This window comes from Lutjanus erythropterus, chromosome 10 (genome assembly GCF_056507025.1).
Source record: "Lutjanus erythropterus isolate fLutEry1 chromosome 10, fLutEry1.hap2, whole genome shotgun sequence".
Taxonomy (NCBI): Eukaryota; Metazoa; Chordata; class Actinopteri; order Lutjaniformes; family Lutjanidae; genus Lutjanus; species Lutjanus erythropterus.
The window spans coordinates 14,731,491-14,747,295 of NC_139326.1; the positions used below are offsets into that span (position 1 = coordinate 14,731,491).

The window sequence follows — 15,805 nt, forward strand, 5'->3', positions numbered from 1 at the left end:
ATAATTAAGACAGAAGATTTCGAGAAACAGAAACCCCATTCGAAGGGGTAGAAATACCTAATAGTGTGAGTCGTTTTTGAGAAGAATACTTTGTACTGGAATATATATATTTTTTACACCTGTAATTTTATGTGTAGTTGAGTCATATTTCAGTGATTTAGCAGTACTTCTGCTTGAATACAGATTTTTAGCACCTCCATCAGTGGATGTCAGAGGGAGTTAGAATGAAACTACCTCCAGCCCGATGCAACAGAAGTAAATTTGATCTGATAAATTATTGAGTAGCATATACTTAATGAAGTGAGTGTGACTATGCTCCTTAAACCATTGGAAAGTACATATGAGAAACTCAAGAGCAATGTGTCTCACCAAAAACAATGTCCTGGTTACTGTAGATAATAGAGATAATTTAATACCTCAAAGCAAAACCTGAATTCAGAATGTTTATGGTTGTGCTTTTCTGTCTGATAAGGAAAATAGGTGTAATAATTCCTTTCCTGATATTTTGCGAGTTTAATACATAGCGAACATTCTTCACGTCTCTCCATCAGGTGCGATTGTGGAGCCAGGAAGCAGATAAACATAAAAACTAGAGGGGTGCCACAGCTGCTGCTCCAGCGTTAAAAGATACTGCAACCTCCACCTATAAAGCTCACTAATTGGCATGTAGTATTGCTTTTGTTATATCAGTACACAAACAGAAATAAAAATGACAAGATATGGTTTAACAGGGAATCACATGCTTTAATTAATTCTTGGTGGCTTCCTGTCCAGGCTAACTGACTCCTGGCTCCAGCTTCAGGACAGACATTAGAGTGATATCAATCTTCTTGTCTCACTGTCAGCAATTAAAAAAAATAACTATAATTCCCAAAATGTGAACTATGCCTTTAAAGAAAATGGTCTGTCAATTATTCACAGTAACAAGGACATTGTTTCAGGAACGAGTGGACTGGACAAATATATCAGCTATCAGCAATTGGCTGAATCCATTTTTAGACAATTTCTGTCATTTTATTTATTTAGTTAATTTAATGGTTTGAACAAGAACGAGTGGGAGGAAAACAGCCTGTAGAGCCAGAATATTTTCACATCTTGGTGAATTTAGAATCAGTTTCAACCAAACCAGAGTTGGTCATTGTTGGAACAGGGGAAAGGCTAACCAAAACAGTTCTGCTGAGTTTTATTTGCTTGTCTTAGTTCAGTTAAAGTGAGAACCTTGAAACGAGAAGGTGTATGGTTGCATTTATCTTTTTAATAAGGTGCATGTTCAAAAAATATATAGTATCTTGACCTCTTGTATATTTATTTGGTTATTTATAGGGCAAAGTGAATTCAATGTAGTGTACTTAACATTGCATACTTACATGGCTGAAAGGGACAAACACACACACACAGACACACACACCTGCACAAACATATCCCAGTCGCTGGTTGTTGGATTTTAATATATCACTCAACTATAGTAAATAAAGTAAAACTATCAGCATGGCTGTGTACCACTATGGGTTAGTGCAAAAAAGGGTTTTTGTGTGATTTGGATGAACTGATTTTTTAGGGTGACATCTGTGGTGAGAGGAGATAATGGTAATAATCAGATGGATCATGTGTCCATTAAGACGTCCATTAAGGATTGTGGTATCGCTGGAAAACAGACCACCACATGTCTAATGTTTCCACCTAACTGCCCGAGCTGAAAAACAAAACCAGGCTGATTAAGTTCAAGAGGTTTTTGAACTGGCCAGAGAAGCAGTGAGATGTATGAGCTTTCGAGCTGACAGAGAATGGGCTGCCATTTGGCCTAAAAGGCACTGCAGCCCCAAATCATTACTACTGTATTCACTTGCAGGGATAAACAGCCACAATTCATCTGGGGGTTAGTTTCTCCTGTGAAAATGGCAACCTTTCCCCATAACACCTGTATGAATAATTCAACACTCTGGGCTCTATCAGAGGCTGTCAGAAATGTCAGCCGGTTGGAAGTACCCTTGGCTGCCCCCAGAGGATGTTGTCTCTACACCCTGTGGTGGGGTTAGGGGGTTGCACACACACTCCCAACACACACACACTGGACCAAATGCCACAGCTTTTTCAGTGCCAGAACTCCACTGCCCGCAGGACACAGAACCACTGAAAGCTGAGAATACCTGCAGTGAGCAAACAGTTGCCGTTTTCCCTTTTTTTTTTTTTTGCATGAGCTGTGTTATTGTTAATGTGACTTTTTCCATACATTCATCTGCTTCAAGGGAAGTAGCGGTTAAACAGCACACATTTATATCAACAGAAGAGATTCATTCTTTCCACAGATGTGATTCTCACCTGGCGTGGAATAGATGCCTCCTCGGGGAAACGATATCTGTTCTTTTTCCAGCCTGCATACGACAAACTGGCAAACTCTGAAGAGAAAGTACATAAAAACAAAGGCATTAAAACAAAAGGACAAGCAGCTATTACCTTTTTTTTTTTTGTCGTCTGAGTGGCTCGGGAGCTCAGAGCACTTCTTCATCCATGAAAGACTCTGTCGCATCCCTGTGTGACCTCTGCAGAGGGAAATTGGGCAGCAGGCCAAGAGTAAAAATTGTGTCTCTAATGTGACATCGCTTATGGAAATGACAGATAATCAGGCAATTAATCTCTACATAATTAACTGCATTGAGTAAAAAAGAGCTCCTTATGCAAGATAAACTGATGTTTTCTACAGTATAAATTAGATAACATGGTGTGAGGGGAGTATAAATGTGGACTTAACGATTAACAGTCACACCTTGCTTCCTCTTGCGGAATCTGGAGGCTTGCTGCTAATGGACCAGTCAACTATCTGTGGAGGGTCATCTGCAGACTTCGCCTCTGAATAGATCATCAGAGGGGGGGCAAAGGGGCATTAGCTTGGTCTGGATATTCAAGAGGATTTTTTTTGCTGCCATTTTTATTTATTTAGGCATAAACATATAATTTAATGCAGGGGATAACCATTGACACCCACAGAGATGGACAAAATGACATCTCCCCAAAAGTGAAGTCAAAACATCTCAATCGTCCTCTGGTGGTGCATTGCAGTATGGGTCATAAATTCTACCCCTTCCATGTTAGCAGATGGGACATGGGTTAAACTACAACATCATTGTTCACTTGAATAAGCAGGTTTCATGTTATGATTGACAGCTGCGCCCTGCTGGCGATTGAGTCGGCCAGCCGTGTGGGCGGGACCTCAATACCTCGTCTACAACCCCGACTCTACTGTGCAGACTTCGGCTCCAAATGAAATCACCAGCAGAAGATGGCAGGGCTGATATACAGGACATTTTGGCTTCATTTTTGTATAGTTGGAGGAAGAGGAGTTGCATCATCTATCTTTATTTATGTCAATGTGGATAATGTCTTAAAGTGCCAACGCTTATTTTGGTCTCAAGCTGTTAAAAACAAAATTTCAAAATTTAGCCCTGTTCATGAGTAGCACATCCGCTGTGTATTATTTCCTCTCTGTGTGCGAGCTAATCCTTGATGCTGTCAGAGTTTAGGCTACTGTCAGCAGCTCTGTCCTGATCTTGCATTTGGGAAAGCTTACACTCAGGAAACCTCAGCCAACATTACCTCAGATAACATTTGGTTTGCCACAATAGTTCATAATTCATACCTCATTTTACTGTGTCTCTCTGGCCATCAAGGGCACATTTAAGACATCTTCTACTAGACTGTTTTAAAACATGTCAGCTGTAAACATTAAAAACTAGAGAGCGCTTTCAACCAAACTTATGGAGCTTGTGTTAGCTTAACTAGCTAGCTAGGTTAAGTCATAGTACACTTCAGTAGAGCTGGCAAAATTAAGAATTGCTGACTAGGAAGGAGAATCTTATATTTACATCTGTTGCAGGTCAAAGACACATTTTGTCAAAAATCATTCAGAATTACAGGAAATCTTCATCTGTTATCTTGATGTGCCATGCGAGAATGTAAAGCTGGATGGTAAGTATGGGAGTATGTATAGTTCACAATCCAATTTGTTTTCTGAATACAAATTAATCTAGAAAGTGTAATTTAATTTGCAATGTAAAAACTATTTTTTATGGTTGAGTGACTCCACTAAAGTATAAAGTACTGGCAAGTTATTAAAATGCTTCTGTCTTTGCAGCATTTACTGTTCCATCACCAAGAATGCTATTTCAACTTTAAAAATTGTAATGTCTACCTCTGATAACAGCTGGCACAACTTTTAATCAAGCCACCGTCAAACTCTGAGCACAGATCAATGATTAAGAAACGAGCCAGAGATTATCTACTGTTCCCAATCAGTCCTCTGTCTGCTTCATTTTGTTCAGGCCTCCACACAAGAATCACTTTTCAGTTCCAGAAACAGTTTTATTGTTGCTGACCAGTAGCATTCACAGCTCTGATTACTGGTTCAAAACGTCTTTGTAGCCACGCAAAACGAACCCATTAAACTCCCTTTGGTAGGTCAGCTGGGACAAAGTCATACTGCAGCCAAATGCTGTTCAAACTCACAGAAGTTTATTTGAAATCCTTAAAGAGACCCCAAAGTTTCCAGACACTATGGCTGAATTTAAGGGGAGCCCTCTGTAGATATAAATGGCTCATTCTAAGGTAACAAAATCACCCGAACACTCAGCCATGTTGAGATATTGGGATGTAAACAGTAGAATTGATGTTCTGAATATTAAATCTAAGCCGAAAATGTGTGGAAGCTGCTAGAACTTGCAGAGAAGGACCTGGTCAGCAGGAAAGGGTTGTAGTATTTTGAGAAACTAAGATTAATAGGTGGTGAAGATCTGTCCGTGCTGGCTCCTTTTTTGCCTTCTACTTCCCATCTCGACATTGAGAGCTACCTTGTTTTTCCGCCAAGCTCATACACAGCTGAACACGGCCTTAAATGTTCTGAAGGTTTGGAAACCTACAACCAAAAGGTGAGAGTATCAGCTCATCAAAGACGTTTTAAGATGTTTTGGATGTTCAGTCTAATGCTCTAATAGTACAGATTCCTTGAACAAAACACTTATCTGTTATAAACATATATACAATTAAAACATCCCTCTTTAACTGATTAACAGATGAGAAACTATTATTAGTTATTTGCACAAGATAATCTGGAACAGTTCAATTGCACGGTTTACATTCAGTGCCTCCAACATGGCCAACCTCTGGATTGATGACGTGCCATGAAAACCCTCTATGAAAATATACTTATGAATATTTTCCATTTCTGCCATATTGTGTTAATAAATCCCCATAAATCTTATATAACGGATGTTGGTGCAGCCATAAAAACAGAGTGTTGGTTTTGAATATTTCAGTCAGTGCAAACATGATATATTTTCAGTGGAGAGTTGGAACAAACTGATAATATATATGTGTGTGTGCCTATATATATATAAGTAAGTATAAAATGGTTAAACACAATTAAATTCCAGAGAGTAAATGCTGAATAGCTGGTGCTTGATGCAGTTAAAAATGTTACTCCTGTAAATGTCATGACTTTTTTATGTTTATGGCAAAGCTACAGATGAACTGGACAAGGACCAAGCTGTGCTCAAGTCTTGTACCCGCATCATCCAAAGGACAAGAGAACGTGCCGGAGAGCATGGAAATGCCACGGCCGTCATATTTCACTGCGAGGCTTCTCTCTGAGCAGTCCTGCCTCTGCTCTGCCCCTGCTCCGCCCCTCCGTCTCTCTTCATCTTCCTCCTCACCCTCCTTCTCCTCATCATCCCCTTGTCCCCACATGCTTCTGCTGATGGATGAGCTCATTTGCTGCAAATTTCTGTCGAGTCAAACCAGGACACTGTTGTTGCCTCTCTGCGACTCCAGTGGACACGGAGGATAGAGACCTCAGCGTATGAATACTGTATGTGCACACACAGAAAGTGCATGTTCCAGTACACACATGAAATGGGAAAACTTCTTTTAGAAATGGCCTTTAAAGCGGCCTTTTAGCCTGTGTATTTCCATCAGTAGCCAGGAGAAGCACACATACACCAAACAATGTTGTTAGTATTGCATTTGTCTTAACAGCACCACAGAGAGCTGAATCAAAAGCATTGTAAATGCAATAACACAAAACAGGAAACTGCACTAGATGAGATTGCCTTGTTTTCCCTCCTTGGTGATTTACAGCATATATGGGGCTATTCCTGTTCACTGTAGTCATAGAGACAATGGATTGGCAACAGGGATGGCTAAACCAATTCAGCGAATGAATTTCTTCAACCAGTAGCATCGTTTTATGTTAGATCGAGGTTCAGGCATCACTCTGCGTTATTTCTGACTCAATACTGGCCGCAATAACTTGTAAAACGGCTTTCCGAAAATATATTTCCATAGATAAGCCGCGCCATTCTGATGTGTCACTTTTGATACGTACCACGTCTCTCTATTCGCCGGCCAGTCAGCCTGCCTCAGCGACTGAGCCAGCCTCACAATAACTATGATGAATGCAGTGTCCACAGGGACAAACCAGCCATTTGACACTTCATCCTCCTTGATGCATTAGCTGCTAATATCCCGTGGATTCGTGGCGGGCTGTTTGAAGCCTCGTGATTCGCTGTGACCGGCCTCTGCTGAGCCCTCCCCTGAGCATAGGTGACTGTAATCATCTTACAAATGGCAACGTCTTACTTCAAATGCATTTGTTAGTGGGAACAGGCTTGGGGGGATCAGACGCAGCATCTGTGTCGCTGATTAGGAAAACTGACTCGGCAGAGCCCGCCGGGCCTTCAAAACTACCTCTGAAGATCCTCTCCAACTCAAATTGCACTGAGGAGAGTTAAAGTAAACTGGGTCATGGGTGTGTTTCCCATCCTTTGACACCAAGTCCGAAATGTGTTTTCATCTGGGCTAGAAAATTTGATTTGCGACACACTTGATGTGCTTGAGCGCAGAAGAGGGTCAGTGTCCATTCAAAGTAGATGAAGCGGCCGGTCTTGGATGGGGCTGCTCCGTGTAGCCCAGGGGGGGCTGCTGGGGTTACTGATGAATGAGAGATAGAAACCCTGCCATGAAATGAAAGGGATCACACACACATACATAGAAAGATATGAAAATATCACTTGAGAAGGGCATTAGCAGTTCAAAGGAGGAAATGCAGGATGGTCCATGAAGACTGTCTGATCTTTGGCAGCTGCCAGATGGGATGGGATGAATCAAAAAAATCGGGGAAAAAAAGATAGCAGAAAAAGAGAGAAAGAGATGGAGTTTGCGTTCCTTCAAATGAGCATTTTTTCATTTTGAGTGAGATGAATAAACTGCCAGAGATCTTTGAAGTTAATCCTGATTCAAGACATCAAAATGATTTGGTGATGATGTGTTTACAGAGGGGTGGGGAAAGCCATCTGAGAGAAGATAATAAAGTCTCTCTTTCTCCTTCACACACACACAAAGACAAACAAAACAGACTGTAGTTTACTGTATTAAAGGGGCAGGTCGGATTATTTGAAGTGAGGTTGTGTGAGGCACTGACTGATAGTCACTGCATTACAGGGATCAACCCAGGGTCCAGAACCCAAACATATTCAGTTTAATTTGATGATGAATGAAGGCTGAAACCCTTCATTCAAAATGATTTAATAGTTTAATTCTGCTTTGGTCAGTTAGCTTGTTTGTGTTAGTCTGTAACATTGGTTAATCAGAACTGTCCTTTTGAAACAGAGGTCACACAACAACACAAACAAACTCCCAGATTGAGGCAGTGGTCAACCAGCAACTCCCATGTTCTGTGAGATAAAACTGCAGGTTTCACCTATAGAGTTTGGTTGGTTTGGAGAGAGTGATATTGGCTTGTAGTTGTAACTGTGGTTTCCCATTAGAAAAGGCTGTCTGACAGCAAAGTAAGGGGGGTTAATATTCAAAATATAGCGTACTATACCTTTTTCTGCTGACCCTGTCCGCAGCAGTAATCTACATTGCTTAGAAATCATGCAGTTTATGTAGGCCAATAACTGAGATACCTTTCCCACATGTTGTTGTTCTATATCCTCCAGGACCACTGGCTAGGTCTCCAGATGTGAGGGCAGTCCAAGTCCTTCACTTGGTCTCCAGGATGCTTCCTGGCGGCTCTGCAGGCTCAGCTGCAGCTTTCGGCGTTCATGATTCACCTGGCAAGTCCATCCAGTCCTACTAAGTTTCTGTTCACAAAGCAAGACAGACTTTAATGTACGAGTCCAGCGTAGAATTTTGATTAGTAATGATGAGTTTGGAAATTACAAAGGAGACAATAGTTGTGCAGAGATGGTGGCATGCCACTGCAAAGATGTGTAATAAAAACAGTTGCCAAACTTTGGCTCCACACCTTTTTGCCATGCAAACTCTGTTTCCCATGGCAACGGTAAAGTAAGCTCAGCCCACCAGGAAGTGGCCAAAAGTATGTAGACAGTCCTGCATACCTCTGTGTACAGTGAGAAGCCCAAAATTAGCCGAAATTTCCTGCCCCATCGAGCTATTAACATTTGAAGCCCTTGTCTGGTTCATTAGAATAAAATAGATTGCTATATGGGCAGAAATATGTATGCAAGGAAGTATAAGGCAACCTATGACAAAAATGTTATTATGTTTAAGGCTTTTGCATTGAGAATGAATAATACAAAGATGTACATATAAAATTGATGATAGTCACTAAGCCATGAAGTCAGAGCTAGTTGATATAAATTCCACTGATAATAGATGTCGTTTAAATATAGCCCAGCCCTTTTGTCACAGTACTACTTTGGCTCTTCATGGCAGGAAAAGCAAAAGTACAATTAGCCTAATAGCAATAATAATTTATGATGGCTCTGTTCAATTAAGTGTCTGAGTAAGCCTCACCAATGAGACAGCAGGCAAGACCCTGAATGTGACCCTAATTGGAATTGCCTAATTAATGGTCTGTGTTTTCCTACTATGACAACTCAACATAAGGCCATAGTAGGAGATGAACAGGTTTTACTGAGACAACAATGGCTGTGTTCTATTCAAGTGCATCAGTAAGCCCTGAGAGTGTGACAGTAAACCATCCTACCACTAATTATGTTATTTACATCTTTGCTTTTCTTCTGGCATTTCATAATTACATTATTCATAACATTGAGTGACATGGGCAGTGAATGCATTTGCTTGGCTTCTCCTTCTGCTCATTGATGTTATGAAACCATCAGTCACACTTTGGTAGCCGAAGTGAACCGAAGCTTTTGTGATAGTTGGTTTTGTCAAAATCATCGCCCAGTGCCAGACTGCATGCAATCAATCCAAATTAATAAATCAAGATAATGTTGCAGAATCAATAATAATTTTCCCTCAGTCTATTAATATACTTTTTCACGCTTCGTCTCTTCAGCACTGTTTAAATCCATGCAGCTCTGAAATCAACCTGGCAAACTCTCAACCTACTAATTGTAAAATTTACACTCTAATCACCCTGTGACCAATTATCTATTTCACTACAGAGACAAAGAAAAAAAGTGTTGGAAAACAGGCACAATGAGCTTTCTTTGTTGAAATGGATTGATTCAACCCTTTGCCACTAATTAACAAGCAAAGAAGAGCAACTAATCAGTGAACTCAGCTGCTGAAAACCTTTTTAAACATGCATGTGTGGGGCAAAGTGTTTAAATGTTGTGTTCTGTTACTTACAACAGCAATCTAATTTTAAAATCCAGTTTTATAGTTTAATCATTCAGGCCACGAGCTTTCCATGTATCATGAGGTGGAATAACATCTTTTTGCAGCTGGAATGACTCCATGTTTTAGTTACCTTTCCATAAAATGTTGAGGCTTGATTTTAAAATGTCTGGCCATAGTTTGTTTAAAATTGGTAAAAAAAAAACAAAAAAACTGTAAAATAATCGGAGGTGGCAAAAGTATTCACAGTGTGTACTCAGGAAGAAGTGCAGATAGTTAAAGAAGATCTCTGGTAAATTTAGTGATTCAACTTTTTTATCCAAGTAAAGGTGAAAAAGTACAGGCTCTGAAATGTACTCAAAGTATAAAAGTAAAAAGTAGTACTCTGAAGGACACTTCTACCAGCTGGTTAGGTGCAAAGCTAACTGAACTTTACTTTTTCTCTATGGTTGAGTCTCCTGCTCTTGTCTTTTTTGTCTTGTTGCGTCTTTTTGTTGTTTTTTGTCGATCATGTTTCAGGCACTGATGGATACACCAAAGCAATCACAGATGTGTTATTGTCCAATACGTTTTGGCTGAAATCAGTCTTGATGTTGGGAAGGTGGCATCAAATGAGACAAAATGATAATAATCAATAATTTCCCACAAAAAATGCATTTAAACTAAAGCAATGAGCCTCTTTTAAAAAAGTAATGAGGAGAAAGTACAGCTGTTTGTGTTCAAATGTAGGGAATACAAGTAAAAGAGAAAATAAATGAAAAGTAAAGATACCTGAAAACTCTACTAAGATATAGTAACAAAGTACTTTGTTACTTCCCACTGAAAATAATAGCCTTATTTAAATGCAAAATATGTGAATTCCACCACTACAAAACAATAACAAAAGACATAGTTTGATCGTGTTATGAAGCAGCATGGGATCAGCCACCATAACTGATTAAATCTATCAGACCTGGGGCAGAAATCAAGTTCATGGACAAGGTAATATATTTTAAGTTTTATTCATGTTTAGTCATGTTTGCTGTCTTCCTTCCTTACTTGCTGGTGTATTTGACACATCCAACATATGTCTTCCTGAAAATTATAGCAATTAGCATCTAGCTAGCAATGATTAGATGGAGATGCACCGTTATTTGGAATAACTTGTGGATTTCTCTGGGTTTGAACATTGCTATACACATTTGGAATAGACTAATGTAAGTACACAACTTAATATAATATGTGTCTGGTGTTTTTAGACATTATAACGTGGACATGTTACATATTATAGCTTTAAATGCATTTTTTGAGCTGTAAACTAAATAATGTTACTGTATGATGATGAAACATATTAATGCTGGTGTTAATAATTGAGTCAATTCAGTGTGGAAATGGTGAAATTGATAAAAATCACATATTTGAGAAAACTGATGTAACTTAAAATATTGGGAAACTAAGTTTGCAATCCAAACTAGTTTTGAAGAATAGCATGATCATTTTGTTGCACCGTGGGCACATGTGTCTTTAATGTGAACAGGATGGAAGTCTCTACTGATGGCTGAAACAGAGGAACCAATTTTTCAGGCAACTCGAGCGGCAGCAGAGAATCCCAATTTAACCTCTCACAGCATATCCTACAGACAGAATCTGTGGGTGAGGCATCACATAAAGTGTCAGAAACATCTGTTCAATCTGTTTTGTGCTCCAGTGGACAGTACGCCAACATCTCAGGGCACACGGCTCTAAAAATGAAACACTGACAAGTCTGTCACACTTGATAAAAGAGGGAACAATAATAATCCTGTTGAAACTGCAGAGCGGACGAAAAAATGGAGTGGAAGTGAGCTTTGGCACTCAATACACACGCGTGCCACTGAAACATTTCAGATAACACACAAAAAAAATAGCATTTTGTGTCCTTCCCGGACTCCAGTCGAGGTATTTCATGCTCCAGACAAACTGTGTGTCCTCTGAGGAGTGAAACACAGGGGGTGAAGACGCTATCACTGGCTCATGACGAGACCGAGGAGCCCAGTCACTGCTGACAGAATAGAGTTCACTGGGATGTGAGAGGAACGGCCTTCGGGCAACAAATGCAACAGTTCAAACACAAACTATTGCCTTGGCCAGCTGCTCGCTATTTGCCATTGCGCCCTTAAAAGTTATAAATACAACTAATTAGTCTGCAGCCTTCTTCAGGCCAGCGAGAGGTAACGGCCTCCCCTCCACACCCATCACCCCATGCCCACACATCCCTCTCATGGGATTGGCATGAGTGCTTAATAAGTGCTAAAACAGACAGGAGCACTATATAAAGCCCCTCTGAGACTTCTCCGTCTCACCACCCTTAGCTTTCTTTTATCGTTCGCTCACTCATTAAGGAGGTTTTAATTGGTGAAATTCCAGTAAGCCAACCCCAAGAGTCCATAAGTTACTTTATCAAAAAAAGGGAGCTGCCATTTTTCATCTTCTCCTTTTTTTTCCTGTGTCATTTTATTCCTTGAAAACATGAGCGAACAGGCCAAAACAGAGCTGTCATGTGGTGAGGAGTACGGTGGCAGGGCCGTCCCCTGGTACCCCCTGAGAAAATGGTGGCAGTCCAGCCGGCTTTTCAATCAGGATGTTGGCCTGCCGCCTTTCCTGGAGCCGGGGGACCCTCGGTGGATGGATGTGGACTGGCTCCAGAGGAGTTTGGCAGCCTTCTCCTGGCCAGGGTACACACCCGCTCCGCTGTTTGTGCCCTACATCTCTGGGTCGATGCATCATCCCGGCCAGAAGATTAGCACGGAGCAGTACAAGTGGAGGGTCAGGCTGGATGTGGCTCACTTCTCCCCCTCTGAGATTTCTCTCAGCGTCAGAGACGGATTCCTGGAGGTCGGAGGTACAGAACATTGCCTTACCATTCTGTTAATTAAACAGCTCTAAAAGTTCACTTTATTATACAGTGCTAATTACTTTTACACACAGGATGGTTTCTACTCCTAATGAAGTATTAATAATCTTATCTATCTAATATTATTATCTCAGAGAGTAACAGAGTTATCTAAATAGACTTCTCTCACAGTTCATAGAATAAAGCCCTTAAAACGAAACGAGGACGGAAAGGAAGCTGAATGTAACAAAATTAGAAAGCTGCTTTAATAATGTGCTTGGGGAAATCACAGCTCTGTGGCAGAAATTAATTTCTGTGTTGAGTGGTTACTCCGTGTTGCTTGATTCCTCTGCGTGTCCTCACATTCTTCTCCATAAACGGTAATCCATCCCCAGGGAAACACGAGGAGAGGCCAGATGAGCATGGATTTATTGCCAGATGTTTTACAAGGAAGTACAGGTATGCATAGTAAACACTGATATTAAGCTGAAACATACACAGCTTAAAGACAGTATCCAATGTCTAAAATGCTCACTGAGCTGAAAAATGAGATATTATGTACATCAGTTTCAGTATTAGAAAACAATGGCACACTGCATGTAAACACCATTCTGTCATTTTCAGGCTCCCAGCTGAGATTGATGCTACCAAGATCGTATCCACGCTTTCTGTCGATGGTATCTTGACTGTGGAAGCTCCAGTTCCTGAAACCTCTGTTCCTGCTGCCATCATCATTCCCATAAAGGTGATCACCCAAATAACTGTTAATGTTTAAATTCCACGCTGTCATGAACAAGAACCTTTCTTTCATGAGTAGATGTGTGTAATTTGGTTAGTTTGGTAGAATATGAATCTTGTCATGGGTCAACAAGGGGTCTGGAACTTCTAGCAGGACCTCAAAGTTAATGCAGCAGGTCCCCCCAAATTATTGTTCCATAACTTTTTGATTTTTTCTTTCAAAAGTTAATTGTCTTAGAGTACACATTAAAATGAAGAAAATGAAAAAAAATGTACAGAACATTGACAAAAGGCTACTCATGACTCACTGTGCAGCACCTATCCAGAATTAATTAGCTAAGTATTACTGAAGCATATTGGCCAATGAGCTGTTTGTAAAGGCTAACATGAGGGTGAGGCTAACATTAGCTATGCTACAACTTAGCAGCTACAGGTAGTGAGCAAAGACCTGAAAATATTCAATGCAGAAAATGCAGTAGGGGATCCTTGCTCTGTCTTTCAATCAGCAAAGAGGTATATGACCTGAAAAACATTGAATACCCCTGATCTAGATGGATATTTTTGGCTACAAGTAGAAGGAACAACATTTATTTTTTGTTTTGGTGGTGAACTGTACCTTTAAAGGATGAATTTGACATTACAGTGCATGTGATTATTTGCTTTACTGCATAGAGTTAGATGAAAAGATTGATACCACTTAAACATGTCAATATGTCTACAGCCCGCAGCCGGTTAGCTTGGCTTAGCATAAAGACTGGAAACAGGTGGAAACAGCAAACCTGGCTCTGTCTGAAGGAAAGAAAAACTCTCAGCTAACAAATTTACAGATTATATCTCTGTTGTTTAATCCACACAAGAAACAGTGTGGTTATAGTTGTGATGGCTGCTCTTGGCCAAGAAATAGTCCAGCACATGAAATACTATTTTGTATTAGTTTTTGAAGAAACATACACATTATAAATGGTTAATTAGTGAGCTTTAGGGTTAAATTTTGTTACAATTGGAAAGAGCCAGACCAGCTGTTTTCCTTTGTTTCCAGACACTATGATAAACTAAGCTAACCAGCAGCTGGCTGCAGCCTCATACAGTATTTACCAGACATATATAAGAGTGTTATCAATGTTTTCATCTCTCAGCAAAAAAGCACATTTCTCAAAATGTCAAACCATTCCCTTAAACTGATTTTCAAGACACGTTCTGAACAATATCTGCTGATTGCATCCAATTCAATATCCCTCTTGAGTTTCCACTTATGAAAGGACTGGCATACAAATTCAGGATTGAGGTGGGGCATGAGAGTGGAGCTAGCGAACCTTTAATCATAACTGTTCATTTCATTTCACTGCTGACATTTTCAACATGTTTATGCACGAATGCAGGTGGAGATGGAGGCGACAGAAGAGAAACAGGAGAAAGAAGAAACCCCTGACACAGACCCAGAGAGCAGCCGAGCACCACAGACCCCAGATTTTCCATCTGCAGAGGGTGAGGGGGAAGAGTCTCCACCAGGGGTCCATGGTGATGAGGCCCACCCTGGCAGCGCCGCAGCTGGGCTTCAGCAGCATGAAGAGAGGAGGGAACAGGAGGAGGAGACCAGTGAAAAGCCAGCTGGAGAGGCCCTCCCTTCAGCGCCTGCAGATGGCGAAGGCACCGAGAGTCTTCAAGATTCTTCAAAGCACCAGGAAACCCTGGAAAGCCAAGAAAGCCCAGACACAGACACATCCAAACAGCCGGAACACAAAGAACCAGCCGTGGATGGAGAGACCCAGGTAATGGCAGGCTCAGGGGAGGCTGCTGAGGAGATCACCCAGCCCGAGGAGCCAGAGCTGGGCAAGAGTCCACCGAGTGAGGTCCCGAGCCAGGAGCTGGAGCATCCTGACATAAAGCAAGAACACACTGAGTAGAAACACAAACATCGCCAAAATGCTGCTCACTTACATCTTGATAAAATACTCAAACGGCCTGCATACATCGCCTTGCACCAGTTCTACATACGCACTTTAGTCGATAGACACAATAGCCATATAACCATGCTGTTTTTGGAGCTCCAATAAAGCAAAAGCATGTGAAAATGTTAAATATTGTGTTGGAGTTTCTCATTATTGCTACATGTTTTCACTTCCTGAAAAAATGAACTGTGGTTGACCTAAGTGTGAATTTTGCTCTTTCTGAATAACTCACCAAGCACCCAGCAACATTTGAACCTTGCAGGGATTTCACAGACTAGTTGACTAGTGGACTATCAAAACCATTAGTTGACACTGTTCATTGTAAACTATGATTCATCTGTGGCCATCCATATTAAATAGACAGAATTTGATGTCTTTAGAGACAGAGAGACTCCTGCTATCTGTGCAAGAAAGCAGTCTGTTTGTTACTGCAGTCAAACCCAGACAAGCTTGCTGAGGGTTTAGTCCAATTAGATCACAGATTGTAAACAGACTCTCAGAGCCAGTCAAGGACTCTGCTATTTCACCTACCCCCAGGCTCGTCCCTCCTACATTTGTTAACCCCGTACTGATTGTGAGACCTTTTTGACAAGAACTCATCATTGTTATTGGGAGAAAAAATATGATATATCTCTCTCAACGACTTCTTTTTGGGAGTAGTTGATGA

General features: G+C 40.8%; 1 protein-coding gene and 1 pseudogene across 1 annotated transcript; one reads left to right on the plus strand and one right to left on the minus strand.

The window, feature by feature from the left end:
* The window catches only part of LOC146320173 (coiled-coil domain-containing protein 60-like), a 44,468-nt pseudogene extending 32,741 nt beyond the window's left edge, over window positions 1–11,727 (minus strand).
* Window positions 10,536–15,268, plus strand: LOC146320174 (uncharacterized). The gene is made up of 4 exons (XM_084729489.1): window positions 10,536–12,460; window positions 12,847–12,910; window positions 13,076–13,196; window positions 14,569–15,268. Exons 1-4 carry the CDS (start codon window positions 12,088–12,090, stop codon window positions 15,091–15,093), a joined length of 1,083 nt encoding a protein of 360 aa, XP_084585615.1. The 5' UTR covers window positions 10,536–12,087; the 3' UTR covers window positions 15,094–15,268.
* Window positions 15,269–15,805: the final 537 nt, after the last annotated feature.